The sequence below is a fragment of the Athene noctua genome, chromosome Z (genome assembly GCF_965140245.1).
Source record: "Athene noctua chromosome Z, bAthNoc1.hap1.1, whole genome shotgun sequence".
In the NCBI taxonomy this organism is placed as follows: Eukaryota; Metazoa; Chordata; class Aves; order Strigiformes; family Strigidae; genus Athene; species Athene noctua.
Genome location: NC_134077.1, coordinates 41,545,204 through 41,571,765, shown reverse-complemented (window position 1 = coordinate 41,571,765; position 26,562 = coordinate 41,545,204). Strand labels below are relative to the sequence as shown.

The 26,562-nt window shown below is 42.0% G+C and overlaps 2 protein-coding genes across 2 annotated transcripts; one reads left to right on the top strand and one right to left on the bottom strand.

Annotated features, from left to right (window-relative positions):
- Nucleotides 1-1,406: 1,406 nt before the first annotated feature.
- NANS (N-acetylneuraminate synthase) lies at nt 1,407-15,229 on the top strand. The gene is made up of 6 exons (XM_074931427.1): nt 1,407-1,579; nt 2,770-2,985; nt 6,212-6,311; nt 6,573-6,727; nt 7,611-7,877; nt 9,067-15,229. The coding sequence occupies exons 1-6, from the start codon at nt 1,448-1,450 to the stop codon at nt 9,274-9,276; spliced, it is 1,080 nt and encodes a 359-aa protein (XP_074787528.1). The 5' UTR covers nt 1,407-1,447; the 3' UTR covers nt 9,277-15,229.
- Nucleotides 11,895-26,556, bottom strand: TRIM14 (tripartite motif containing 14). Its single transcript, XM_074931671.1, is given in 8 exon segments — nt 11,895-12,177; nt 12,179-12,422; nt 18,239-18,292; nt 18,295-18,327; nt 19,562-19,722; nt 20,795-21,036; nt 21,915-22,010; nt 25,987-26,556. Coding segments are annotated over 8 exon segments (1,683 nt in total).
- Between the last annotated feature and the right edge of the window lie 6 nt (nt 26,557-26,562).

Sequence of the window (26,562 nt, the reverse complement as noted above, 5' to 3'; positions counted from 1 at the left end):
CAAGATTCAGAAGCAGTGTTCCACCTGGGTTACCAAAATTTTACCATAAATCTGGGGGAATCATTCCATCATTCAACGTGCATCCAGCACTGCAATAAAGAATGCCTGCCTTCTAAAACTTCCAACTAAGTCTTAGTCTTTTGAGACCGAATTTATGGTAACAGCTCTCCAGCACACTGTGTCAGATAACCACTACCCACTTCCCCTGTCCTTAATTCATCACCTGGATATTGCCTCTTAGTTATCAAAGAGGGGAATACCTTGATGATCTCAAGAGGATCATTAATAACCTTCCAAATGTTCACTGGAAGGAGAGCCCCATGGTAAATAATTTAGCTGATTCCATGAGATGTAGCTGTGGTTTGTTTATCTCCCATGGGTGCCAGTAATGTTACTCTGAGTGTTTACAAATAAGTTGAGTCCAAGATATTTTTCCAGTTTGTTTTTGATTTTTTTTTTTTTTACAGGCCTCTGGCTTTTTTTAATCATTCAAAGCATGGGAAGAGATACTGGAGCAATACAGAAAGTAAGCCATATAGGCCCTGGGGGAAAGACAGGAATGTGTTATAACTAAGCATGTGAATACCTCTGAAAGCAGAGTATTTTTTTTTTTTTCAGAGCTGTTAACTCGTCATTTTTCTCCACAAAGACACACATTTGTATTAAAGAAAAAACCCCTGTGACTAACATAAATAAACAAGCAATTAAATGTTTAAAAAAAGAGGTTGGTTTTTTTGTTTGTTTGTTGGGTTTTTTTTAATGTTTAAAACCTATCTTATCAGGTTCAGCCAAGAGAAAATTGGAAGAAGGGAGAAATGAGGACGATTTATCACATTTTTTGAGATTACACTGATCTCTGGCTGGACAGCCCATGCATAGCCTGGTTTGTTTTAATTCTTGACTGATAACACTATCGTAAAACAGTTGTTTTATTTCTATTGGAGTTAAAATGTAGTTATCCAATAATTATGGTCAATAAACCACTACATGCAACGAATGCAAACAGGCTGATTATTGCTCCGCCACGGCCGGCACCAGGAATTCACCGGCCAGGCGCCTGCCGAGCGCCACCCCCGCCCAAGAGGTGCTGGAGTCACTCTCGCTAGACCACCGACTAGCCCCCAGGGCCTGCAAAGAATTCAGGCCGCAAGCCAGACAACCCACACGCCCAGCACGCTCCGCCCGCGCGTACAGCGCCATAAAGCCCCTGCGCCCGCCCCGCCGCGGCCTCCCTGAGGCACACCCATCCGTTCGCCGCCACCTGGCGGCCCCGCAAGCAGAAGCAGCCCCGCCTACCTCCCGGGATGTGACCAATGGAGAAGGTAATGGCGCCCGGCCCCGCCTTCCACAGCGCGGATTGGCTGCCCGCCACAGGCTTACGCGGTGGAGTCGCCAAGTCTGGAGAGCATTAGCGCAGTCGCGCGTGAGCAGTGGTGTGGCGGCCATCATGTCGCGGGAGTTCGAGCTGTGTCCTGGGCGCCGCGTTGGCGGCGAGCAGCCGTGTTTCATCATCGCAGAGATCGGGCAGAACCACCAGGGCGACCTGGCCCTCGCCAAGCGCATGATCCGCATGGCCAAGGTGCGCTCAAGGCTGCTCTGCCGTTGGTAGGCGGGGTGGCCGAGGGGTGGGAGCGTGGCCGGGCCGCCGGGGCTCCGCGGCAACCAGGCTTTTCTCTCCGCTGGTTGCGGAGGCTTGCTTACTCGAGTGAGATGGGCAGCGAGGTGCAGGTGAGCGAGAGCCCCAGGACGCCGGCGGGGGCCGGGAAACCCGGGGAAGGTCGTGAAGCCTCACGCCATCCCCGCGGTGGAACACTACAGTCGGGGAACATTGTCTCCGGTGGCACTGCGTGGGAGGAGGGGAGTGATTTACAGGAGGAATTTTTAAAATAAAGCAGCAGCAAGGAGACTGTCGTGGTGAGGGTCAACAAATCGAATGCTTTGTAGCTTTGGATCTGTAACTCACAGCCTATGATCACACGGTATTCGCTTTCAGGAAGCCCCTACCTCGTTCACGGCACGCCTACATGCGCATACACGGACAGATACAGGCAGATAATATAGTCTCCGAGGCGTTAGAGAAATCCTTCAGTTGTGTCATAAGCTAACTGTGAATCTGGGAAGAATCAAGTAACTGCTGAACTGCCTGTTCCTCTAATTTGATGAACCTCTTAATTTGACTTGATTGCATTAGGTTTTTTTGAGGTAATATTTGTGTCATTCAGTAAGACGGCCAAGCTGTTTTACAATTTGGTATTATATACATTAAATATACCTATGTTAGAAAACAGCATATAATCACTGAAGAAGTCAGGGTGTAGTGTGTTCAGGCTTATGACTGTGGTATAAGTGCAAAATAGTGTAGTGATAATTTAACTTAACTGTTTGTGTGACTTCAAACAAATTTCAGATCCATACTCCTTGTTCTAGAGAATCCTGTCACTTGTTTTCATGTAAAATTATCATATGACAGCTCAACTTGGAACACGCCACAGAAATCAATTCTTCAAATAAGTGGCATGCATAGCATGAGACAGTTCAGTTCTGTAGTTTTAGTATGATTTCTTTCTAGACTGCTACTCTATTAAGTATACAGACATTTTGAAATAAAATGGCTTGTATGTGCAGATCCTCTGGTGATTGCTATGATGATGATGATGTGAAAACTCCATTTAAAATGAGCACATTAGTTGCACAATCCCTATGTTCAAATTTAGGATGAGTGCAGTTTCACTTGCACTTCCATTCAGTGTGCACTAACTTGTTTTGCAGGACTGTGGAGCAGACTGTGCTAAGTTCCAGAAGAGTGAACTGGAGTACAAATTCAACAAGAAAGCCTTAGAAAGGCCCTATACCTCTAAACACTCATGGGGAAAGACTTATGGAGAGCACAAGCGCCACTTGGAGTTTAGTCATGACCAATATAGAGAGCTAAAGAAATACGCAGAGGACATTGGCATTTTCTTCACAGCTTCTGGCATGGATGAGGTATGTAAGCCATACTGGAATGACAAGCAGAGTCCAGCTGTTGTGTCTATTGGTTATTACTTAGGCACAATAGTTCTTACATAAAAAGAACACTAAATATGTGTGGATTCTGAATTTCTAAATGAGGAAACCAGAGTAATTGTACTTCTGCCAGTTCACCTGTGTCTCTGCAAAGGTTGAGTAGATGGCTGAACATTTTGGAAGACCTGCCATGTATGCTGAGGTAACTATGCAGAGTAAATCATATTAGAGACAAGGCCTCAGTTGAACTCCATAAACAATCAAGGCTTTGAGACTTCAGCTCCAGACTGCAGTCTGACTGCTATCCAGTGTTGTCTGGAATATTTGCTCCAAGCATTTCAGACTTCCCTCTGTATTTAAACCAGATTTCTTTTTCAACTTAATCCCTATTATTTCCCTATTTTTTTCCTTTCTGCTGTTTACTAGACCCCAGCTGGTGTTTCTAAGCAGCAGAAGTGCTTACATTTTGTTCTTTTACTAATCTCATGGAATGATTTCCACCTTGCCCTGTTACTCCTGAAGCATTTACTGATTTTTGTCACTGAGCCCTTGAACAGTTAGTCACCAGCTTGTAAACTCCATGAAGCTCACCTGCTGCTGTTCTCCCTCAAGAGATGTATATTTCTCTTAACTCTTGCATGTTGCCTTCGTCAAAATGATGTTAATTACAGTGTTAACAAATACAATGTACAATTGAAATGTGTAAACTGGAAAGATCAGGTAACAGTTAAACTTGGTAAAAGTAATCAGAGATTACTTTTTTTTTAAAAGTTTTTTTTGTGACCTAGAAAATACAGAGAACCAAACTAAAAGAGACCTTCCAGAGGTAAGCTAGACACTCTTGCATAATGCAAGTACAGCAATATCCATCTTTCTGCAAATAGCCTTATGCAGAATGGGACATGGATGGGATTTATTTAATCTTTTAAAGTGATGGGCTCAGTCCCTCCTCTCCTTACCATCAGAGAGAATTCCTGTATTCCTAATTCCTAATGTATCAGATTAATCTTATTTCTCATAATTTTTTGTCCTGCCTCATCTGACATAAAAGTTCATACTTCCCTTGTATCTCCTTTCTGTGTATTTGAACACCATTATCACATCTCTTTTCTGTTTTGCATTCTCTAGACTAAGCAATTCCAATTCCTTCAAACTTTTTATGCTGTCTTTTCTAGTCTTCTGGCCATTCTCACTGCTTCTATCAACATACTGTCCTGTTAGACAAAATCCTTGAATTGCTATGCCCCAACTGAGATGGTATGAGCACCAAATACCATAAAAAATTGCTTCAGATGTCTGACAGACAAAAAGGTGTTTTCCATGTATTGCAGTAGCCTGATGCCATGGACTTAGAAATAGATCTGGAAAAAGAAGGTGTTGTCAGTTTATTGTATTGTTATCTTCATGTCTAGGAGACCTGCTGAATACCTACTCCTTTATGAAAATAGTAATTAAATTCGGTAGTCCTGGACTTCTGTGTCTTTATGCCCATATGCCTTTAGGGGAGGGAAATCACACTTTCTTTGATGTTAAAACCTCAGTCTTCTAAAGGCTGTAGTACAATGCAGGACACCTTTCATATGCAGCAGCTGAGATCAGATTCCACCACGGGGATCCCTCTTTTTCTCTAGATGCTGTGCTCCTTTGTGTGTGGCCTCATCAGCTAATTAAGAGTACTGATACGTGTTTGTATCTTCTGTTTTTGAACAGCAGTTACATTATACAGCTCCCAAGATTTCTGGTGGCATTTCTGCAAGACACGGGTTTGGAACTTACAGCAAATATTGCATGAATTTATGTAATAAATCCTTGAGAATATGTTAACTTCTGTAAATTGAACATAATCTGGACTCCAGCTATGTCAAAGAGGTTAAATTGTGTGTTTAACTATATGAGGAAATCAATGAAGTGATGGGTGAAGTAAATATAAAGGCTGTAACCCCTTCAACCACTCTGTTCCAGTGTGTACTGGAGACAAAACAGGATCTCATTGAACCATTCCCTTTAATGTCATCCCTATTATTTGAGATTATTTCCTGTTCCTTTAATCTCATACTGAAAAGCTGCTAATTCTCAAGACAAATTTGCCTAATGAAGAGTGGACTTAGATATGAGGTCTATCTGTCATACAATTTGTGCAATCTCCTCAGAGTAGATCTGTGGCTTTTTAATATAGTGTATTCATTACTTCATGCACAAGGCATCTTAGTGAATAAAGAGATGTTATGCATCCTAGGTACAAGAAACTGGATCTACATTATAATGATGATAGAAAAATTAGACTGAAGATGTGATTCCCTTCTGAACATAGCATTCTTTCTCTGGCACTAAGTAAATTTGACTGCAACCAGGATTGAGCTAAAGAAATTAAAAGTGTTTGTGGGTGGTTGAATTGGAACAAAGTTATGTAACTATTTCATGGTTTCCCCTGGATGTGAACGGAGGACTTCAATTTCTCTTGCTTGTGATAGGTTTGGAATTTTCTTCCTTAAAAGTACTAACTTCAAAAGCCCACCTACTGATGTAATACTGATTTTCATGGAGCCTCCAATAACTCCTGAATTATCCTCAATACAGCACACACATTTTTAGAAGGCGACAGGGTATAACTAACATTTGAATAAACTGGTTTACAGTCTTTGGCATATTTTATATTTATTCTCTAGTATCCCCTGGAAGCAAATCCATTTGAGGACTTGCCTTTTGGGTTGTTTACTTTTTTTTCATGTGCTTATTCAGCATACTCATATGATTTTTCAGAGTGACAGATCTATTCAGGAAAACTACCAGTAGTTTTAAACACTCTGTGGTTTAATATTTCTGTCCTGCATGAAGTACGTAGCAGGAGGACTGCCTGCGTGCCTGCAGTACGTTTCTTCTTCATCAAGCAAGCTCCCATCTGCAGGTAGTTGCTTTCTCTGGTCATGCCAATAAAACCAGCATGAATGCTATGTCCCATAAGCTCATCTTAAAGTTAGAGGAGCTGTGGAGCTCACCTGTACTAAACAGCTAAGTCAGAAACTAATATCCTTGGAATAGTAAACCTTATTTCAAGAGCAATGTATGATGGATGGATGGATGGCCAATTTAATTAAGCTTTGGTTTTGCCATTTTGAATGGTTGCTTATTTCCCAGTATGGTAGTTCTTTATCTTTGATCCAGCTGAAGTGGTGTGTTAAGATGCAGTGATTTCTCTTCCTTGTAGATGGCTATGGAATTTCTACATGAACTGGATGTTCCGTTTTTCAAAGTAGGATCAGGAGATACAAACAATTTTCTGTACTTGGAAAAGACTGCAAAGAAAGGTAAGCATTTCATTTTGAGTTCTCTTGGTAAACATCACTATGTCTCAGTAGATCAGGTACTAGATCTTCCCTCCAGTTGATTTTGGAAAAAAATCTCAAGTACCTTTAGAAGAAAATCACCTTCAGATTTGGAAAAAAAAAAAAAAGTTCACCCAGCTTCCTTTTCTAGTTTTACTGAATTAATTTACTTCAAGAATTTAATTTAATCTTGTGTAGCTTTCTTACAGACCTAAGAACATGTACATGTTTTCTAATGGCTAGGTCGTCCGATGGTGATTTCCAGTGGGATGCAGTCAATGAACACAATGCATCAGGTTTATCAGATTGTAAAGCCCATCAATCCAAATTTCTGCTTCCTGCAATGCACCAGTGCATACCCGCTTCAGCCAGAGGATGTCAATCTCCGTGTTATATCGGTCAGTGAGTAATGCAGAATGTGCCATGGGTAGGGTACCAGAAAAGCACTATGCACTTTTATTGAGATATATTTCCAGATCTTACTCATACTGGAATTTGCTTCCTATAATTCATGCACGCATTGAAGTAAAAATATACAACGGATCCTCTTGTAGTAGAACACAGCTTTGAGAAATGTAAAAAGGTTATTGCTGAAGTATTCACTGTTAAACAGAGGAAAATATGACATATAGTTAACATGTTAACCCTGTGCTTTGTAGCATAAAGAAAAATGAGGTAGACTGTTACCATTAAGGTGTATGGAATTGAGAACATAATTCTAAATAGGGGTCTAGAACAGAAACTTCTGTTAAAAATGTTTCATGTGAGTATCAGAGCAATGAAGAAAATGGATTAGGCCCTTGTATAGTTTCCTTCACTGAAAATATTACTTGGATATTCCTGATAATGATGCAAGAAAATTTTCCTGAATTGGCCAGGGTTCAAGATTTTAAATACAGGGCTGAACAAATCTGCTTTGGATACAGGTTAAGTTTAACCAGTCCACTGGGTTCTTGGATGAAAATAGAGCACTACTTTGTTACTGTAACTTTACAGTGATGTAGGTTTTGAAGAGTACTAGTGAATTGAAAAGAAAAGCGTAACAGAAGTTGTAGAATAGAACATACCTTCTTTTCTCCTAGTGAAATTTTTAGAACACAACAGTTGCTAATGCAGTGTGACTTTTTGAATGTAAAAAAAAATTAATTCTCAGTATAACCAACTGCTTGTTTTATGGCACAGTAATTGTCCGTGGTTTATACTGTATTTATCACTGTTAAATTTGCTTTGTCTTTGAAATTGCTACCTTGGTAATTCAGACCAACTCTGTCATGATTCAAGGCATATCAGTCAGCTTTTCCTGATATCCCCATTGGCTATTCGGGGCATGAAACTGGCATAGCCATTTCAGTGGCAGCTGTTGCTATGGGTGCTAAAGTAGTGGAACGCCATGTGACTCTCAACAAAACATGGAAAGGAAGTGACCACCAAGCATCCCTGGAGCCAAATGAACTGGCGGAGTTAGTGAAAGCCATCCGTACTGTGGAAAAAGCAATGGGTTCTCCAATCAAACAACTGTTGCCTTGTGAAATGGCTTGCAGTGAAAAGGTAACTTCTGCTTTTGAGTCACGTATAGCTGAAACTCATTTAGACCTATAGCTAATAACTCTATATTCAGAAAAATAGCTTGCTCATTGTTTACTGCAGCAGTGTTTCTGCCTCCGCACTCAGAAATTCCTGCTAAGTAGCAGCATGCACAGTGTTTATGCTTAGCCTACTGTAATGTTAGCATAGACCTGTCATTTATTATAAACTGGCATTCTGACATTCAGTACCTGTTTTTACCAAAGCATGATTCTGAGTATAATGGAGTTTTATGTATATTATCCAGAGGTTAACTAAGTCGGGTAGAATCATGGAATCATTTAGGTTGGAAAAGACCTTTAAGATCATCAAGTCCCAATTGTTAACCTAACAGTACCAAGTGCACCACTAAAGCATATCCCAAAGCACAACATCTACACATCTGTTAAATACCTTCAGGGATGATGACTCAATCACTTCCCTGGGCAACTTATTCCAGTGCTTGACAATCCTTTCGGTGAAGAAATTTTTCCTAATATCTGATCTAAACCTTCCCTGGTGTAACTTGAGGCCATTTCCTTTTGTCCTATTGCTTGTTACATGGGAGAAAAGACTGACCTTGCTACAACCTCCTTTCAGGTAGTTGTAGAGAGCAACAAGGTTTCCCCTCAGCCTCCTTTTTCTCTAGACTAAACAACCCCAGTTCCATCAGCCCTTTATTGTAAGACTTGTGCTCTATACCCTTCACCAGCTTTGTTGCTCTTCTTTGGATGTGATCCAGCATCTCAATGTCTTTCTTGTAGTAAGGACCCCAAAACTAACACAGTATTTAAGTTGCAGTCTCAGTAGTGCTGAGTACAAAGTACTCTGTAATAGCAGCAGGAGTAATAGGTCTTTATGACTGTATATGAGCTGCTTTTACTCTAAGCTAGAATACTAGTCATTCTAATGAGATTCCCTCTATTCTGATTCATTATCCAGTTTCAGAAAGGGTCTAGATGTTCCGAGCAGCTTAGTTACAGTGAAGGTTTCCATGCTAATTTCCACGCTAACTCAACATTCATTTAGATTAAGTACTAATGGGGAGGGCAGTTCCACACAACCTGTTCCCAAGTAACTGCAGAATATTTTTTAGCATTTTTTGGTATACTAAGCCTAGGAATATGTTTGACTTACTTAATCTTTATTTTTTTTTTTAATTTCTCCTTTATAGCTGGGAAAGTCTGTTGTGGCAAAAGTGTCAATTCCTGAAGGTGCTGTACTGACACTTGACATGCTTACAGTGAAGGTGGGAGAGCCTAAGGGATTTCCCCCAGAAGCCATCTTTGATCTGGTGGGCCAGAAGGTTAAAAAAAATGTTGAAGAAGATGAAACCATCACTGAGCAAGCAGTGGAAAATCCTCTCAAAAAAGTGAAGTGCTAAACCAAAGCACTCCATTCTATATTTCATGATGTAGTACTGCACTATGGCACAAATATTTAAGTATAGCAGCATGGTAAATTAAGGGGTGTAATTATGAGGATCCAAGCGGTTAGAATTTTCAGATTCTTATTAGCAGGAAGTTTCTGAAGTAAGTGGATATAAATTACAAAGAGCAAATTTTTTTAGAAACTGAATAGCCTTGTGTCTAGAAAATATACTCCTCCTTTCTCCATTCCACTTAACCTAGATTAACTTGGAGTGTTGTCAAATCTAAGTCTGCTGCTTTCCAAAAGCTTCCCTTTTCTGGTAAGAATATAGTAAATCACAACAATTTTATCTACACTTTGAATTGTTCTAACCCTGTATCTTTTGATGTTCCTGTCTTTTCTGCTGTTTTCCTCACCTCTGTGGTAACAGGATGCTGGTTGCAATTGAATGCAGATAAGTGAAAGTTCACATAACACTGAACAGAAAACTATACCTACAACCTGATGGATTTTTCTCAAGATGAAAGCCTTAAGATAAAGTCTCAAGATAAAGCAGTGGGTTGCAGGAATCTGCACTCTGGGCAAAATGAGCTTGAGAAAACTAGGTTCTCAAGAGGCAGTACAAAGAAAGGAAGCAAATTGGATATGTAGAAAGGTCCCAAGGTGCAAGAGAAAGAGCCTCATTGTACTTTTTGTGAACTGAAAGGCAAGAGGACAAGCCAGACAGATGAAGGGGGGAAAACTAGATCTGAGATGGATCAGTGGTTAAGTTAATAAACTTAACCTATGCTTCAAAATTCAAAAAAATGTCAAAAGTATCTGTTGTGAGGTGAGTGAAGCCTGGAATCTTAATTCTGCAGTGCATTTGGATACCTCTGCTTGTTCCTAGGGGCAGCTTCTCAAGTAGGAAGCCAGATGCTGGTGAAGATTCAGCAACCTCTTTCCTGTACTAACAAGCAAATACATTGGGTTGGGACACTAGTGTTTGAGACAGCTGAGGCTGGCTGCTTGACTGTCAATGTTCTTGTGTGCTCTGCCCTTGCATCACAGTTTCTCATTTTTCAAGTGAGAAATGCAGTCCCAATCCTGTCAGCCTGCTGGTCTTCCCTTTGTCCAGGAAGAAGCCATATAGCAGCAGCTGCAAACCAGGCATTCCTCATTTAGTTTCATTAACACAAAACTACTTCAGTGTAACTTAACTGCATTTTTCTGTTGTGGAGTCATTTTAGTGATGGTTATTTGGAACTTGCTACCTCTTGGTGACAAGTTGGTGAAGTATCTTGAATTTGGTAGTGGTGTTTCTGTACCTGTGAGCTGTTTACTTTCAAAATGTTTACCCTTCTTCAATTCATAGGAAATTCTATTCATATCTTTAAACTGGGAAGAAGAGATTCTTTAAATCATGTGCTTGATCCTATGTGAGTTCTGATTGATTGCAGTATGCTTGCCTTACACTGACAAACTACTCAACTGTTAAGATTTTTTTTTAAATTTAAAATTTGAAAAAAAAAAAAAAAGCTTAATAAGCTGTTGTTTCTGTGTTTCAACCTATGGTCTCGCCTTTGCCCGCACCAGTGATGATTTTGTAGGATTACCTGACCCCTTTCAAGTAGCAGTGGTTCTTTACTCCAGCAGGGCTGACCCTAGAGGCTGCTGTAAACAAACTCCAGAAATTTTCAGGATTTATTAATTAATGTTCTGAGAAAAAAAAAATATATATCCCTACACAGAAACTTGCAAACTGTCTCTCCTAGTTTTATGCAAGCATATCTTTATCCAGCTGCAGTTAAAGAGCCTTTGCAAATAGGATACAAAAATAAATTAAGCACAAGTGCCCCACTGACTTAGTATTTTTATTGCACCTGTGGGTCCTTTAGGCATTTCATCTTCTACTGGAGGTGTTACACAATTGTTTATTATACTTCCATGTGTGGCAAGAACAGGACTTCCTGTGTGTATAATATCCTGAATTATACTTCCAGTGTGGCAAGAACAGGACCCGCCAGAAATCCAGTTCAGTCTGTCATAAGTAAGACCAGCTAACAGCTGTTAAGCATGGCTACAGAAGCTCCTGCTTCAGCTTTACTTGAAGGGACCTTTACAACAGTTGCTGCCTATCTTTGATTTCTCCAAGACAATACTTAAGTATGAGCATAGTGCGTTTATTATCCAAATCTGACCTTGTCAACTATAACAGCATGCAATATATGAACTTAAAGCTTGAACCAAACTAAACATATTGCCATACACAATATGGTAATAGCAGCTGCTCCAGGCAGATTAGGGGAGGGAGCTCATAAAAAAAAAAAAAAGAGATGGCAATATCCAGGTTAAAATCTCTGTTATAACATGCTTCTTTGAACCAGACTTCTTCCATTTTGCAAGTTGAAAAAAATACAAAAAATATATATGGCACTTTGACATAATTTATAAAAGCCAGATCACCTTTACCCGCATTGAAAAATGCATATACATTAAAAATTAAAGTTGGTTTTCTTGAACTGAAATGTTATGTTCTAAAAGCATCAGAGTTACAACTTCAATATGACAAGAGATTAGTTCATGAAGATCATTGCTAAAATGGCTTTAACAGAAAAAGCATGAAATAGTAGGTGTTTTTTGTTTTGTTCCTTATGTTAGTTTGCATATTCCAATGGACCCTTCCCAGAACTTCAAGGCTGGGTAAACTGGTTCTGTGAACTTGCAGCAGAAAGTGTGCAAATGAGCCATGCCATCAGTAACATTGTAGAATGAAAGGATTCTTGCTTTGTAATCCAGAAAAATGCCAATGCAATCAGGATTGTATTCTATAAGGATGGGGATTCTCTCCCCCTTGTGAAATGCCCAGTATTCATAATTAAACTTCTTAAGGCACCAAGATGCTCTGTTCCAGCACAGTCGACAGGTTTCAGAGTTTCCTACCAATGGAAGGGTATGCTGCGCCAATCCACCATCCTGCTCCATCTTCATGAAGCAAATCAAATTCCCAGTAATGGCTTCCAGAGAGGAATCTGCTCAACACTTGCCATAATTTACTGAATCTTTGGGGACCACAAGGATAAAATACCTTCTTCCAATTACAGCTTACTACAAGATGGTCATCAGACAATTTCAGCCTTGGGTGAAAGCTGTCATATTCCCAGGTTGCTGATCTTCCATCTGCAGTATCTGCAGTCAAAACCATTAAAAAAAACCTTGCTACTTTCATCAGGACTCTTGAAGTCCAAGTTACAAAACACCTGTAAAGGAGACCACAGCTGGCAGTGTCTTGGAACTTGCAGTTTTGCAAGGAAAAACCTGACATTTTTAGTAGAAAGCATTGTACTATTATACATGCACTGATACTTTAAAAGTTTCATAGGCTTTAAAGCAGGTCAGTAAAAGACAAACATGTAAATCAATATATCCATGGTTCACAGTTGAGAAGGTGAATACAGCTAGGTAGGCTTTAGATTTATGGCCTCTGCAGGAAGGAGAAGGGGAGTTAATATGTCAATAAATGGATGCCCAAATATGACAGCATTCTGTCCAAAAGCTCCAACAATCATGCCAGACCTGACCACCCCAGAAATCCATCTCATTTTCCAGAACAACCTGTTATACTTGAACTCCCCCGGTGGGAGCAGTACCCACTTGGTATCCAACTGGTATTGGATACCCCAATAAACAAGTATACCTGGACAGCCAAAGATATTCATGGAAAGGAACACAAAATGGATACAACATGGATTATCCTGTCTTTCTAATTATAACCCACTTCTGGTTCTCAAAACGAACCGAGAAGCTTTTCTTTCCTTTTCTTGCAGGTAAATTCCCCTGGAGACATATCTGAGTCACAATGGGGGATCCTTTTTTAAATTTAAATTTTTTTATAGTGTCGATGTTCATTGTCTTATTAATGTTTTTAGGACAAGACATCATTAACTGATGAACAAAAACTAATGTCACTAACCACAGAAATGGTTTGACAGCCATGATTCACCTATAGGTCAAAGGACCAATTGAAGAGCTAGGACTTGGACAATAGGCCCAAGCCAGAGTTGACCTACAGATGAATCCTGTGTATTTTAGAACTGATAACTATTTTGCTAGTAGGTATTGTACTAGGTTATAACAAACCACCTATGCAGATGTAAAACTGCTAAAGTGTTGAAGTATTGAAGCCTGAACAACAGGCCCCATGCCAAAGCTGCTGACATTAATGATGTAAGATCACTAGTGAAAAATGCAGCTTAGACAGAATATAATCAGTAGTGAGGATGAAATGCTGAGAAAATGTATCCAGCTTGCTGAGAACCCAAGTATTCAGCCTTGTTAGAAAATCCCTTGGTTTTCCCCCATCAAGCCCTGGCCAGGCTTTGGGTGGAATCCAACAGGAGAATGAAACCAGATATTTTCCCCTCAAAACAAAGTTGCCAGTTATTCTGGCTTGATGATTTTTGGTATATAAGGCTGGACCTGCTTGCAGCAACTTTGGATGCTTCACCTATGGGTGGACGTATCACGTAGGATTTCCCACTTGACAGGAAAGGCTCTCCAAATCCTCACTGGAACTGGGGCTCCCCAGTAACTGTGGGTCTGGATTATGGTAATGTATGCAAGTGGTGACAAAGCGGTCAGTGCAGATTTTGTGCCTCATAATGATTGCTGAGTTGCCTCTGGTGATGCTCCAGCTGGTTTGATCTGGGCCTGGTTTGATCTGGGCCTGTAATGATGGCAGTATGTACACCTCTTTACGGGCTGGGTTGCCTGCACTCCAGTGCACCTTAGAAATCCTGACTTTGTGTCTTATGTGGAAAAGGACTCCTGTCCGGTCCCACTGGACGACTCGCATGAAGTGGGCAAGAATAATACCAGATGGAAATGTAGAGGGATGGCAAGACCCATGAGCAGCCATTCACCTGGTCTGGGGACTAGAAGGTTCTTGGACATTTGGATATGCCACTATGAGAATGTGAAAATGGTTAAGCAAATTAGATTATCAAGTAGAGGTGCTTCCGAAGCTAATCTGTATCTGCTCAACATTCAATTACAAGCCACCTCAGCATTATCTCTGCAGAACTGCATGGCACTAGACTTAATGCTAATGCATCAAAATGGACTTTGTGGCTATTTAAACCTCTGCAGTACTGACTGCTGTGTTTACACCTCTAATGTTACACAGCTAAAGAAGATACAGCAAGTAGCAGAAGACACCTGCAAGCTACAAGAGTCAAGGTGGCTTTTGAAATTGTTCAGTTCGTTTGGACTTGGTATTACCAGTTGGATCTAAAATTTGATACAATATGCATTAATGGTCATTGTGTTTATAATTGTCCTAAGTATATAAAATCAACTATAATGAAAACTGTTAGCATAAGAGTGATTCAATTAACTAACTATATCCCTTTAGAGGGGGAGAACTCAATCATTGTCCCTGGTCCTGAAGACCTTAAGTAAGGACCACATTCAAGTGTGTGGGTGTGACTGTAGTCAGGGAGTCAAGTTCATCACCTTAAATGCAACAACCTAACACTACCAAGTCCACTAAACCTTGTCCTTAAGTGCCACTTATACGCATCTTTTAAATACCACGAGGGACAGTGACTCAACCACTTCCCTGGGCAGCCTGTTCCAATGCTTCATAACCCCTTCAGTGAAGGAATTTTTCCTAATATATGATTTTAATCTTAGTTTAGATAAACTTTGAAACTTAGATGTTTTAAATGCCAGATGACAAATACATTTAATATCCTGAAGCTGCTTTTCAGGGTGAGTAAATCCCTTTTTAAATGAAAGGGAAACAAGTGTTTATAATATTTTGAAATCCATATTGCTTTGATTTCTGTGCAGTGTAGTATATCAGAACTACATGTTTAGACATGTGATCTCACAGAGTGCAGTCTTTCACTGTCCTTTACAGGCAGCATAGTACTAAATAAACACAAAATGGGGGGCAACAGACCCATTGAAACGAACTTCAGTATTTTCATTGCTCTTCATTGTTGAATTTAAAAATGAAAGGTAATTATACATCAGATTACTGTATGAGAGAAATCTGTCTTTGCAACTGAATTAATTTGTCACTTATTTGACTTTGTTGCTATTTCATCTCCTGTGTTCTTACATAGACTCCTCTCCCATAAATTAAATGTGTCTAACCTGGGCTAGCTGGCACACTCCATTGTCTAAAGCCCAGAAGCTGTTTTCATTCAGGCTGGAGTCCTCCCCTCTGCTGTCAGACCAGTGCATAAACCACTCCACTCTCTCTTGGTCCTCTGTTACTTTCCCACAATTTTCTGCCATGAGCAGGGAAGGCACCGTAAGGTCATCCAACCTGTCCCCTCCCTGGAAGCATTCCAGGTCAGCTTGGATAGGGTTTTGAGCAACCTGGTCTAGTGGAAAGTGTCTATGGCCAGGGAGTTGTAACTAGGTGATCTTTAATGTTCCTTCCAACCCAAACCATTCTGTGATTCTGAGTTTTCCCATAATTCACTGTAAAAGAGCACCACATGCTCTTTTTGCAAGACATCTTGCATTAAGTGAGGGCCCATTCACTGCACAGTTAATTGCAACAAAGACTTATGCTCTATACTTGTCTGTGAAGTTTCAGAAAAGGAAGTGGTAGGCATATGTTATAAGATACAGCTGGACCCCACACCTCCTCCTTGCCTTGCTGTGGCCTCTAACATCAGCTGTGTTTAAAATACAGGCAACAAGTGATTCAACATCAGTTGTTTTATACACAGAGCCTACCTAACAGATCATCTTCATCTGGGTAAGATCACTGCACACACCTGGTACCAGAAATGAAGCAGTTGCTTCATTTGAGGCAAAGACATGTGGACAGAGTTGCTTATGTGTGAAATGCATGTCATGGTGCTAGAGAGTCCACTGCTGATACTATGCCCCCTGCAATCTGCACCTATATACTGCAACAAAATGGAGAAGCAAATAGCACTGTGTATGCATTAACTGCAGCAGCATCATTTTCTAAACAAAAAGAAAATCTTTATGATTTTAATTTTGGTATTGTCTGTAATCAATGTTAAAACTTCCAAAAGCATACCACTACAGGAGTACATTTCACACATGCAACATCTTATTGTGATTTCCACTACACTTCATCCAGAAAAGCTAATATTGGTGTTCATGTGGTCTGAATAGGTCCTAAGTCACATCTGTGCACGTAGACAGTTGCTGACAGAACACAGGAAACAGGAATTATTCATGCAGTTAAAACAGCGTGCTACAGGATTCTATCTTCTGAATGACTGACTGTCATTTATGACTGTCTTTGTTCCAAGTCACTTCCAGCAGGTAAACAATGGGGACAATAGGTTTGTACAGAACACAAGTGACACAGACCAAAAGACACTTAAAGTAAGAAGGATTTAAAAAGCCTAGCGTCAGTGTCTGCTTTTTCCAGTAAGCACTTGAAAAGCTGTGCCAATAAGTAGTGACGGATGTCAGTCACGTTTACCTGAAAACCTAGATTTTCGTAAAATATGCAACTACTAAATCTCAAGCAAATGAAAATACCTCCATTGATTTAGAAAAAAAAAAAAAAAAAAAAGAAAAAAAAGACAAAAACCCAAGGAATGAACTGCATCCAGGTGCTGATGTTTGGAAGCATAAATTTGAATTTGACTATAAAAATAATGCAAAACAGCTAGAGTTGTTTGGATTATTGTAGGACTGAAATTCTTCCACTTTTTCTAAGTAATGAAAATTTTAAGTGACTTTAAGTCCAAATATTTATGACTAAGATTTTTAAATTTCACTGGCTTATGAGCACCTGCACATCTTTCTTAATTAGGTGATATGTCATATCTAGCTTTAACAGAGTTAAGAATTTGTCTTTTCAGCCCTTAAAGTGACTGCTCACATGTGAAGTGCTTTCTCCATGAATTTATCAAGGGGCAGCCTGAAGTAGAGATACAGAGCAGCATTCATGCAACTCAGTAGTCTAGTTCATTGCCAGCCAAAAGCTTAGTAGCACCTTAACAGGTTCTGGTTACAAAGTGACTGACTCAGTCTGGATCCTGCAGTTTAGGAATGACACAGGGGGGAAAGACCCATGATATCACAGCCAGGAAGACAGACTTTCCTTGTTGCATTCCTGATTTAACACCTGCTGCATTTACAAGTGTAACACCTGTTTGCTCATCTCCAGTTGAGATAACCTGTTTGGAATGAAAAAGTTGCAGTGTTTGGACTTAGAAGCTCATTCAAGAGAGCACAGAAACAAGACAAGGTAACAGCACTGAAGAATACCCCTCTTAGAACACAACCTATAGGAGCAGGGACAGCATGTAACCCAGTCTACCAGCACAGTACTGTCCCTTGCCTTCTCTACTGAGTAACAACCAGAAGTCAGGGTATTACTTAGCTACAGTCATAGTGTCCACTGGGCTGGAGCCAGGCTGGAAAACACACCTTCTGTTACAACAGGCCTTTGCCACCAGGTACCACAGTAATAGGGAACATTATGGCTTTGAGATTAAAAACAGCTGCAGCCCTTACCTGCTGCAGGCCACTGAAATGTCCATCTTCCCATCAAAGAGATGGAACAATTCACTGTACGTCTTTCCTACCAAAACCAGAAGAAAGGATCACCTGAAGATTGACCCTTAACACATTACATGATGGACATATAATTAAAGACAGACCACAGTGATCTGGGGAATAGAAAAATCTTCAGAAACTAAATTAGTCACTAGCTGATTCACACACAGGCAGTCCTGAGTAAAAACAAAGGTTTGAGGTTTCAGAGACAGGGAGTAAAATTTCTTTCCCAACCTGAGGTACAGAAAAGGGCAATGACTTTCAGGCAACACCAAGCACTTGTTCTTTGCAGACACTATAAACATCAGAAACAAAAGGTATCTTAAAGGTAAGATACCGTTTACCGTGTGGGAGCACACATTCATTGACTGTTTCAGTGAAGAGCTGTAAGTGTTCAGAGTCCTCCTAACTTGTTCAACCATACTTACATTTTAAGAAAAGCAACCAATCAACAGGAGACATGGTTTTCAACACTATTCCAGCTCCTTTGCACTGGCATTAAGGCTACTGAAAACATCTGGTTGGAGATGAAAAGGGACAGTTCAGGGAGTCTGCCAGTGGAAGAACATGGTTGTACTGTCAAGAAGATTTTAAAAATAAAACACCATAGGCAATTTTGCTGGACAGGGTATCTGAGTTTTGTCTCTTCAGTGTGAATTCTACCTTCTGGGGAAGGACATACTGTAACACTCCATTTTCCAACTTCATGGGACAAACTGTGTTACTTTTGCTGGGGAAGGGCTGCTCACTCTGTATGCTGTTGGCCTTATGCTCTCTGGCTAGCTTGGAGATGCTGGATTCCAGTGTTGCCACAAGACTACACAATCAAGCAGAACCCCAAGTAAGAACCTCCCATACCTCAAAAAGCCCTCCTCTATCAGATGAGAACAGTCAGGCAGCTGAAGACAACTGCAGATGGCAGCTACAGAGCACTTGCATGGTACTGTATAGCAATTCTCCACACATCCTGCAGTGGCCTTTCAGATCTGGTCTGAACATTTACCCCAGCACCCTGCTACACTGTTCTTGGTGGCAGCTGTCAGAAAAGGGATTATTAAAAGGTAGCTGGGTGAAATGTGATGGCTGGTGTTGCTCTGCTCACCTGTAACTCAATAAGCAGCAGGGTTTCCCTGGCTTTGTGGCTCTGCATCCTATTAGGAAAATCCTTGCCTTAATCGTGCCAAAGGTCACTTAAGGATGAAACACCTGCTCAAAGACAAAAGGAGCTCTAAGCAGAACATGTTAACCCACCTTCAAAGTACCAAAAACCAGATAATTTTTCAGACTGCCTGAGACAGAAAGATCACCAGGTACATCAAGTAGAAAAAGCTTGCAAATTTTACAGGTACCTGATGTTCCATGCCTGCCAGATGTCCTGCAAAAGCACTTACACCCAACAGTGACTGAAAGGCAAGAACAGCTATGTTGTGTAGATGTGATGGTCTAGGGATATAAGCAAGATAATTTCTGCAGGAAGAAGTAAGCTGCATTGAAGTAACTGATTGAGCTGGAAAAAAGCACCAGACAAACTTTAAGGCACAAAAGGCCATCTTCAGCATTGAAAAAGAAACCTCTAAATCACCACTGTTATAGCAACATTACACCAATGTTGTCAGAGAATGGTATCCACACCTGAAAAGCTGCTGTTTTCTCCAGGTGATTTGGTAAAAAGTCCTGCTCTTACTTACAGATCACACTTCATTTAAAAGGAAAGCAGGAGAAAGCAAAATTCACAGCACTCTCCCAGGTACCTTCTTTAAGCCAGGCTTCTAGTGGTTTCTGTAAAATAGGCTGAAGAATTATCATGAAGTGCTTACAATAATTAAGTTTGTGCTCAAATGAGAGAGGTATTGGATGACACTGTTCTAACAGGTGCCTGAGCTCCTGCATCTCTTTCTTGATTTCCATGTTTCTGAGGACAGAAAGTCAAATTCTTGAATTAGAAGAGACAGTGACATGAATAGACTCTTCACTCCCAGCTTCACACACCACTGAGCAAGGACAGCTCCATCACTAAGTAAACATATGGGCCATAACAGGCAAGCCTTGCAGTGTTCAGCCTGCCTATTAAATGCTCATTAGACTGTGCATTAGCTCCTCCTGTCCGTGAAGCCAGGGACTACCACAGAGATGGAAAACCCAGCAGTCATGCTTAAAACAGGGCCCTCCAGGACACTCCAAGATGGGAATGAGTTTAACCTAGCTAGGACCCTTTGTGGTAAATCCCAACAATGGGAAAATTAAGCCACTAAGCTTTAAAAGCAATTTAAGAATAAAATCCAACCTCCTGCACAAAAGACCTCTCCAAAGACATGAAGAGCAGCTTCCCATCTGGAGGCATGTTGCTAGCACACAGCTGAATGCCAGGACCATATCAGTCACAGTGCAAACTCTCAAGTCTGCTAAGTTGCAAGAATGTAAAAATGCACCACAGGCCATCCTATGATGAAAAAGCATCCTTTGGCTTGTGTCAGGACATAAGCACATGGCAACACACTCTTCTCAAGGAAGGTGAAGATCATTAAGAGAGGCTGACATTTATCTGCAGGCAAAAAGAAAAACACTGATCCCTTCAGTAAAACGATGGCTATTGCTGAGGGTGATTAGGATCTCTTGTGATTAATGAAATTAAACAATTTAGCCTTCCTCCTAAGGTTCCCAAGAGAGATGCCTTTCCTCAGACTTTCATATTACACTGCACAAGGAAAGACCTGATACAGTGTTTGTCTTCAAGATTAAGAGACATGTATAGCTCTGTTCCATATATGCTTAAAATTAACATGAATTTCATGCAGACATTAAATCAATGTCATAGCAGGAACACCTAAGAGCTCAAAGATCAGGAATAAAAGTGGTTCACCAAAATACCAACAGAAGCTTAAAATGCAGCAAGAAAGATGCTGCTTACATACAGAAGGATCTGCAGAGATTACTAGAGCAATTTACCAAGGACTATGAGGATAAGAGGTAGAAAGAGACCATACAATACAACCTCCAGCAACTGAATAGGATCACTGTGCTGTTGTATTTGTCCGATTCAACATGAGAAGTTCTCCAGGGCTGCAAGCTTTTCTTGACAGGACTCCAACTGCTGATCATGTGCTTCCAGGGTTTACTGAGTCTTTTCATCAATGAAGTTTTTTGCCAGATTCTCCTCTTTCTGAAGTAGTAACCGGAGCTCTGTCACTTTGTCTGACATCTGCCTTTTGCTCATAATGGCATGTGCCTATAAATGAAGCAAAAGAGTGTCCCTCCCATACTCAACAGACCATAAACATTTCAGGCATTTCTCTCCCAGGTTTTCAAAGTTACATTTTGGCTGAATTTTACTAATTAGCTGCATCTTTTTGGAAATGGGTGTTTACCCCTTAAGGGAGTGCAGCCGGGATTTGCCTGGAAAAGCTTGAGGGCAGATTCCAAAATGCTTATTTATGTAGCAAATGCTGTTTTCAGCTGGAATGTAAGAGAGTCAGGTACTAACTGCTAGAAGCAGCAGACCTGGTCCTTCAATAGCAATGCTTTGCCCCCTTTTAAAGCAAGTCAGTGGCAGGGAGCTGCGAGGAAATGAAAGCCTCCAAAACAAAGTGGCATCAAACCACAATGTCCCAAACCTCTACAGAGCTCCTTTCAGCTCTTACTCACATTTCTGAAATAGAGATGATTAGAGCTGCTTCTTAGAGCAAAAGCCATTTCATACTCTATAAATGAGGTGGAGCTTAGCATACATTCCCACTCTTAAGACAGAATCAACAGAGCTGTTCTTGTGTTTACTTAACTCTGAAGTCAGACTATTCAATAATACAGGTCAGTGCAATACATCAGTGAAGCCAGAACAACACATGACTAGGGCTATTTATTCCTCTGTACAAAAATTTCAACATTGTTCTTCCAGAGATGTTCAGCTGTTCAGAAACTGGGGAGCAGGTCTTTGGAGACTCTTTTTCTCTTCTCTCCCTTTGATAGTAATGTGTTGTGGTGGGTATGGGAAATACACTCTTTTCCTGAGAGGAAACAGCTGCCTGGATCTTTGAATACCCACAGAAAAAAGCAAAATGTCTCTCCTTGGAAAATGACCATCCACTGGAGAAGCAAACCACGCTTTACCTTCAGATCATTAGCAGCCTGCTCTACACTCCTTCTATTACCAGCTTCATGTTCTTCTCTCTCTTCTAGATCCTTCAAACACAACACCATAAGTTCCTATACAGCAACAAAATAAAATAAAACACTGTTTCATAACAGTATCTGTAAAAAACAGAAATCAGTATCCAGTTTGCTTTCCATATAGGGGAGAATGTCACTGAAACACCCAGTTTCTGAGTCTTATTAAGGCCAATAGTGGATGAAACATAAGGATTCCAACATTTTACCCTCTTGTGGTGATTATACTGTTAAGATTTGGAAAGTTGTGCTAATTAGTACCAGCTTCACAAGGAAAGGGAAACGTATGGTGAAAAAAAGTTTCATTCTTTAAATCTATGGCACGATGCATTTCAAGACTACATACTCATGCATTTAGCAGCAGAATGACAGCTAGCCAAATACTTTTATTAAGAGGATCAGTGGGAGGCTCTGTCTAGAGTCAAAATCCAGTGAATGTTCAGGATGCTTCCCAGTGTACAAAAGACTTATCAGAAATACCCCAGTATTACTACAGTGATGCTGTAGTCTGACTGCCTGCAAGAACAAATTTTAACAGCTTGGCTGGTAATCAATGGTATCTGTGATACTTGTGGCATTCCCTGAGATGCACTGAGCAGAACAGCGCAGTTAATATTCTGCTGTGTCTAGCCCCACAGTTTCTCATCCACAGACCTCTGAAATTGGCTTTCCTGTGTCCAGCAGGGTGAACAGTCTTGGTGCACTTGGTGATCCATTTTTGTCATCAGTACCATGAAAGATCTAGGCAATGCTCTCAGTGCACTAGTGTTATAACAGAGCCTCTCAATTAATACCAGATAAGCTAGCTCCAGAGCTGTAGCTGTTATCAGTGTCCTGTTCTGCAGCTGGGACCCAGTTAAAAAGCATCTGCATGCACATGTACCATCTCACTCCTACATCCCCAGGTCAGCATGACATTGAAACACTGCAGGGTTGACAAAATGAGCATAAGAGTTGCTTCATGGGCAACATTGCTGCTTTTCGGACATATTTTTTATTTGATTATGACAGAGTCAGAAGAAAATGGGATGGGCTCCCAGCAAAAGCTGGAGATTCCAGATCTGGAAGTCCCTTGGCACAGGTGCATCCATGCAAGCAGATAAATGTTCTTGCATGGAGCAGGACACTCAAGTTACGCCATCCACTACAGCCACAATTTCCCAGTCTTTTCTCTGAAGGTCCAGAGGGGTTTTGCACCACTTGAAGATTCAGGAGTTCTACTAGGGATAAGCCCTGTCAGTTTAATTTGCAGCCTAGACCTCATTCCCTTCCTCAAAGACTGACAAAGACCACAGAGCAAAACCCAGTCTTTCTTCTCTGCTAGTAAAACATGGCACCTCATGCACTCACTCCCTCACAACGGTGATCATATGCAAATACTTATGCTAACCCCAAGTATTTCTGGTTAAGCATTACTTTCTTTACAGGTGTAAATGAAAGAGCTGCTTCCTAGCAGTGGAGACACTGTGTTTGCAACACTGGCAGGCAACATATATAATTCATTCTGAGGAACGAACTCCAGAAACATTCTTTTAGGGATTGCCTGGATGCCCCTACTCGCTCATGTGAGAACACTGTAAAAGCACAGATTTCTGAGAGATGAGACTCCTAGCTTCAGTCAGGCTCACAAGACACATATCCAGTGCACAGCATACTGGTCCTATGTCCTGCATTCAGAAGCACAGGCTGTGTCCTTCCAGATGATTTTATACAACCTTAGATACAGGGATGAACCAGCTGATGGACCTTGCACAATGGTTATCATGTCTTCTTAGCTAAAAGCACCAAGAAAGATTTTCACATGTGCCTGTCTGATGGCACATCACAAGGACTGCACAGAGTAAATGCCTCCAGCAAACAAAATCACTAGTCAAAATATAATCTCTTAGGCTACAACTACTTTTGATAGTTTGTGCCTGAAATCTCTGAAGCCCTAAGCTAGTTGATGTCAGCAGAGACTTCCTAGGAACAATGTCACATGGGGACTCAAGTTTCTACCCTGCTCACTTCCTATTTTGACACCAAGACAAGTAACTTTCCCCAGCACCTGCTCTCCTGTGTCCAAGAAACCCCCAGGGAACTGGCACAACTTGTTGCTTTATGCAGTTTACCCTGGCTAAAATCAGGCTGCCACAGTATAACACCTGCATCCACACATTGCCCTGGTGTCATGAAGGGAATGCAAACACTGTAGTGAGTTCCCAGATGCAAAAGGGATACTTCCAGTGAAAGCAGATCAGCAGGCATGAACAGTGCTCTGAGTTGTTCTGACTTCTTCAGTGGTCTTTCCCCTTTTCTGCTGTTTGCTTGCAGCCTAGTGTACTGCCCTCTGACATGAAGTGCAATTAAATGCCAAAGGAATTTAGCATGATCTGTGCATCTGCTCACAGTCTGTAGGAACTAGGAAAATTACTAGCAACACTGCTCCAAAATACCAGAGGAGTGGGAAGGAGCTCTCTAAAACTGCGGAGGAAAAATAAGCTCCTGAACATCAGACCTCTGTATTACTATTTTTTAAGCCTCCCAAGCCTAGCACCACAGCATGCAGGCCTCAGCAAGCCTCCTGGTAGGTTCTCTGGAGTAAAACAAAGCACAAGCAGGAAGCACTGGGCAAGTTTGCAAAGCCTCCTGTGTCTGCTCCATAGACAGTTAAACTGGGATGAATAAAAAAAGTCTAGGGAAGAACCCCTGTGCTGGCTGATGCTGGGATGGACTTAATTTTCCTCATAGCAGCTCATATGCTGCTGTGTTTTAGATGTGATTATACTGTGAGTGGACTGGAGGTTGGAAGGGTGCACAGCAGGCAGATGACCTGAACTAAACAAAGAGTTATTCCATGCCACGTAATTACCATCATGCTCAGCAACAAAACAGAGAGTGTGTTTAGATGGGTCAGCCATCTTTTGCTCAGAAACTGGCTGTGCTTGTCTACCTCTGGGATGTGGTGAGTGACTGCCTTTGCATTGCTTGTTTTGTTCTCTTTCTCTCTTCTTCAACTTCTCCACTTATTAAGCTATTTTTATCTCAAATCACAAATATTCTTGGGTTTAGTCTTCCTTTGCTCTTTCCCTTGTCCCACTGGGCAAGGAAGGGGGAGTGACCATGCAGCTGTGTGGTGCTTAGCTGTCTACCAGGGTTAATCTGCAGCAACCCCTGTTCCCCATCCCCAAGGAGTTGTCAGAGAACAGACTCTCTGCATGTGGACTCACTGTGGTCTAGCAAGCTACAGCAATGGGGGAAGGGGACAAATAGAAACAGCCTTTCCCCTTCCCTTGTGGCATGCACGTTTCTGTCAAAGGTACTTTCAACCTGGCAATGAAAACAAGTCCTCTGGGGTAACGAAGCTCCTCTGATCCCCCACCTTAGGTCTGAGAAGAAAATGCTGCATCGTGTGACCTGACACTCAATGTCCCCTCCCCATTGTCCCCTGATTTATACTCCTTCTATTCATGTGCTTGGGGTGTGACTGAATAACTCTCATGAGAACCATGTCCTTGTGCAGTGATAGGACACAGACCCCTGACCATATGGGACTTACAGAGAACTTGACAAAGTACAGAAACTTTGTTCTGCTAGCCAGCACAGTCTACAAAACTGATGTGACAACAAAACCTGAGCTCCACAAGCTGTTTATAAGGCAAGCAATGCAAGGCTGAAGGTTGAAGACAGCCTAGTGCTGCCCACTGCACTAATACTCAGAGTTGCCACCGTCTCACCCTGGCAAAAGAAAACCCAGCTGCACAAGTCTCAGAAACGAAATAAAAACCGCCAGGACACATAATCAAATCAGGAAGATCTTTGCTCCAGCTCCGTGCCCTGTGGCCCCCCCCAGCTCTTGGTTACACCCCAGCCCTGTCCTGCCGACCTGCTGGACCTAGTCTGTCAGAGAAAATTCCCGCTGCAGCAAACCCACCGCAAGGTTCAGCTGCTCCGTGCACGCACGGTGCCGGGGGAGGCACAGGCCAGGCCGGGCATGCCCCGAGGACATCGCCCGGTGCCCGTCCGTGGCGCTCACCTGCATGTGGCAGACGGCGTTGGGCAGGAAGCGAGCGCGGTGTCCATGGTGCGGGCCCAGGGCCGGGCAGAGGGCGCAGACGCAGCGTCTGTAGTCCTCGCAGATGGGCTCCAGCGGCCGCCTTGCGTGGACGTTGTACACCCTCGTTCCCAAGTCCGGGACCCACGGCAGCCGTGGCGCCGGGTAAGAGGCGGGCGGGCGGTGCGATGGCAGGCGGCGCCGTGAGCCCTGCGGGCAGGGATACCGCGCTTCGCCCGGCAAGGTGTGGCTGCACCTGGGGCGGCGGGAGGCATATCCTCCGCAGGCGCACAGAGGAGCTGAGGCCCGTAGCCTAACGGCCCACGGCCTCGCCGTGCTTCTTTTCCTTTCCGAGAGAGCCGGCGGCGGTGGGGGGCCGAGCCGCGTCACCTCCCGCCGAAGCTGGGCCCCACAGCGGCAGCGGTGAGTTGAGCCCCGATTCAGCGATCGGTGCAGGGCAGTAAATGTTGCCAAGTCTGTGTCAGGCTTCCGGTGCGCATGGGGAGCAGGAGAGGCAGAGCTGTGGGATCTGCACAGGTGAGCAGGTGCCATCGTCTG

Coding starts and splice junctions, on each gene's coding strand:
- NANS (XM_074931427.1), top strand. CDS start 1,448: ATGTCGCGGGAGTTCGAGCTGTGTCCTGGGCGCCGCGTTGGCGGCGAG. Junction 2,986..6,211: donor CAGCTTCTGGCATGGATGAG/GTATGTAAGCCA, acceptor TCTTCCTTGTAG/ATGGCTATGGAATTTCTACA. Junction 6,728..7,610: donor TCAATCTCCGTGTTATATCG/GTCAGTGAGTAA, acceptor TCATGATTCAAG/GCATATCAGTCAGCTTTTCC.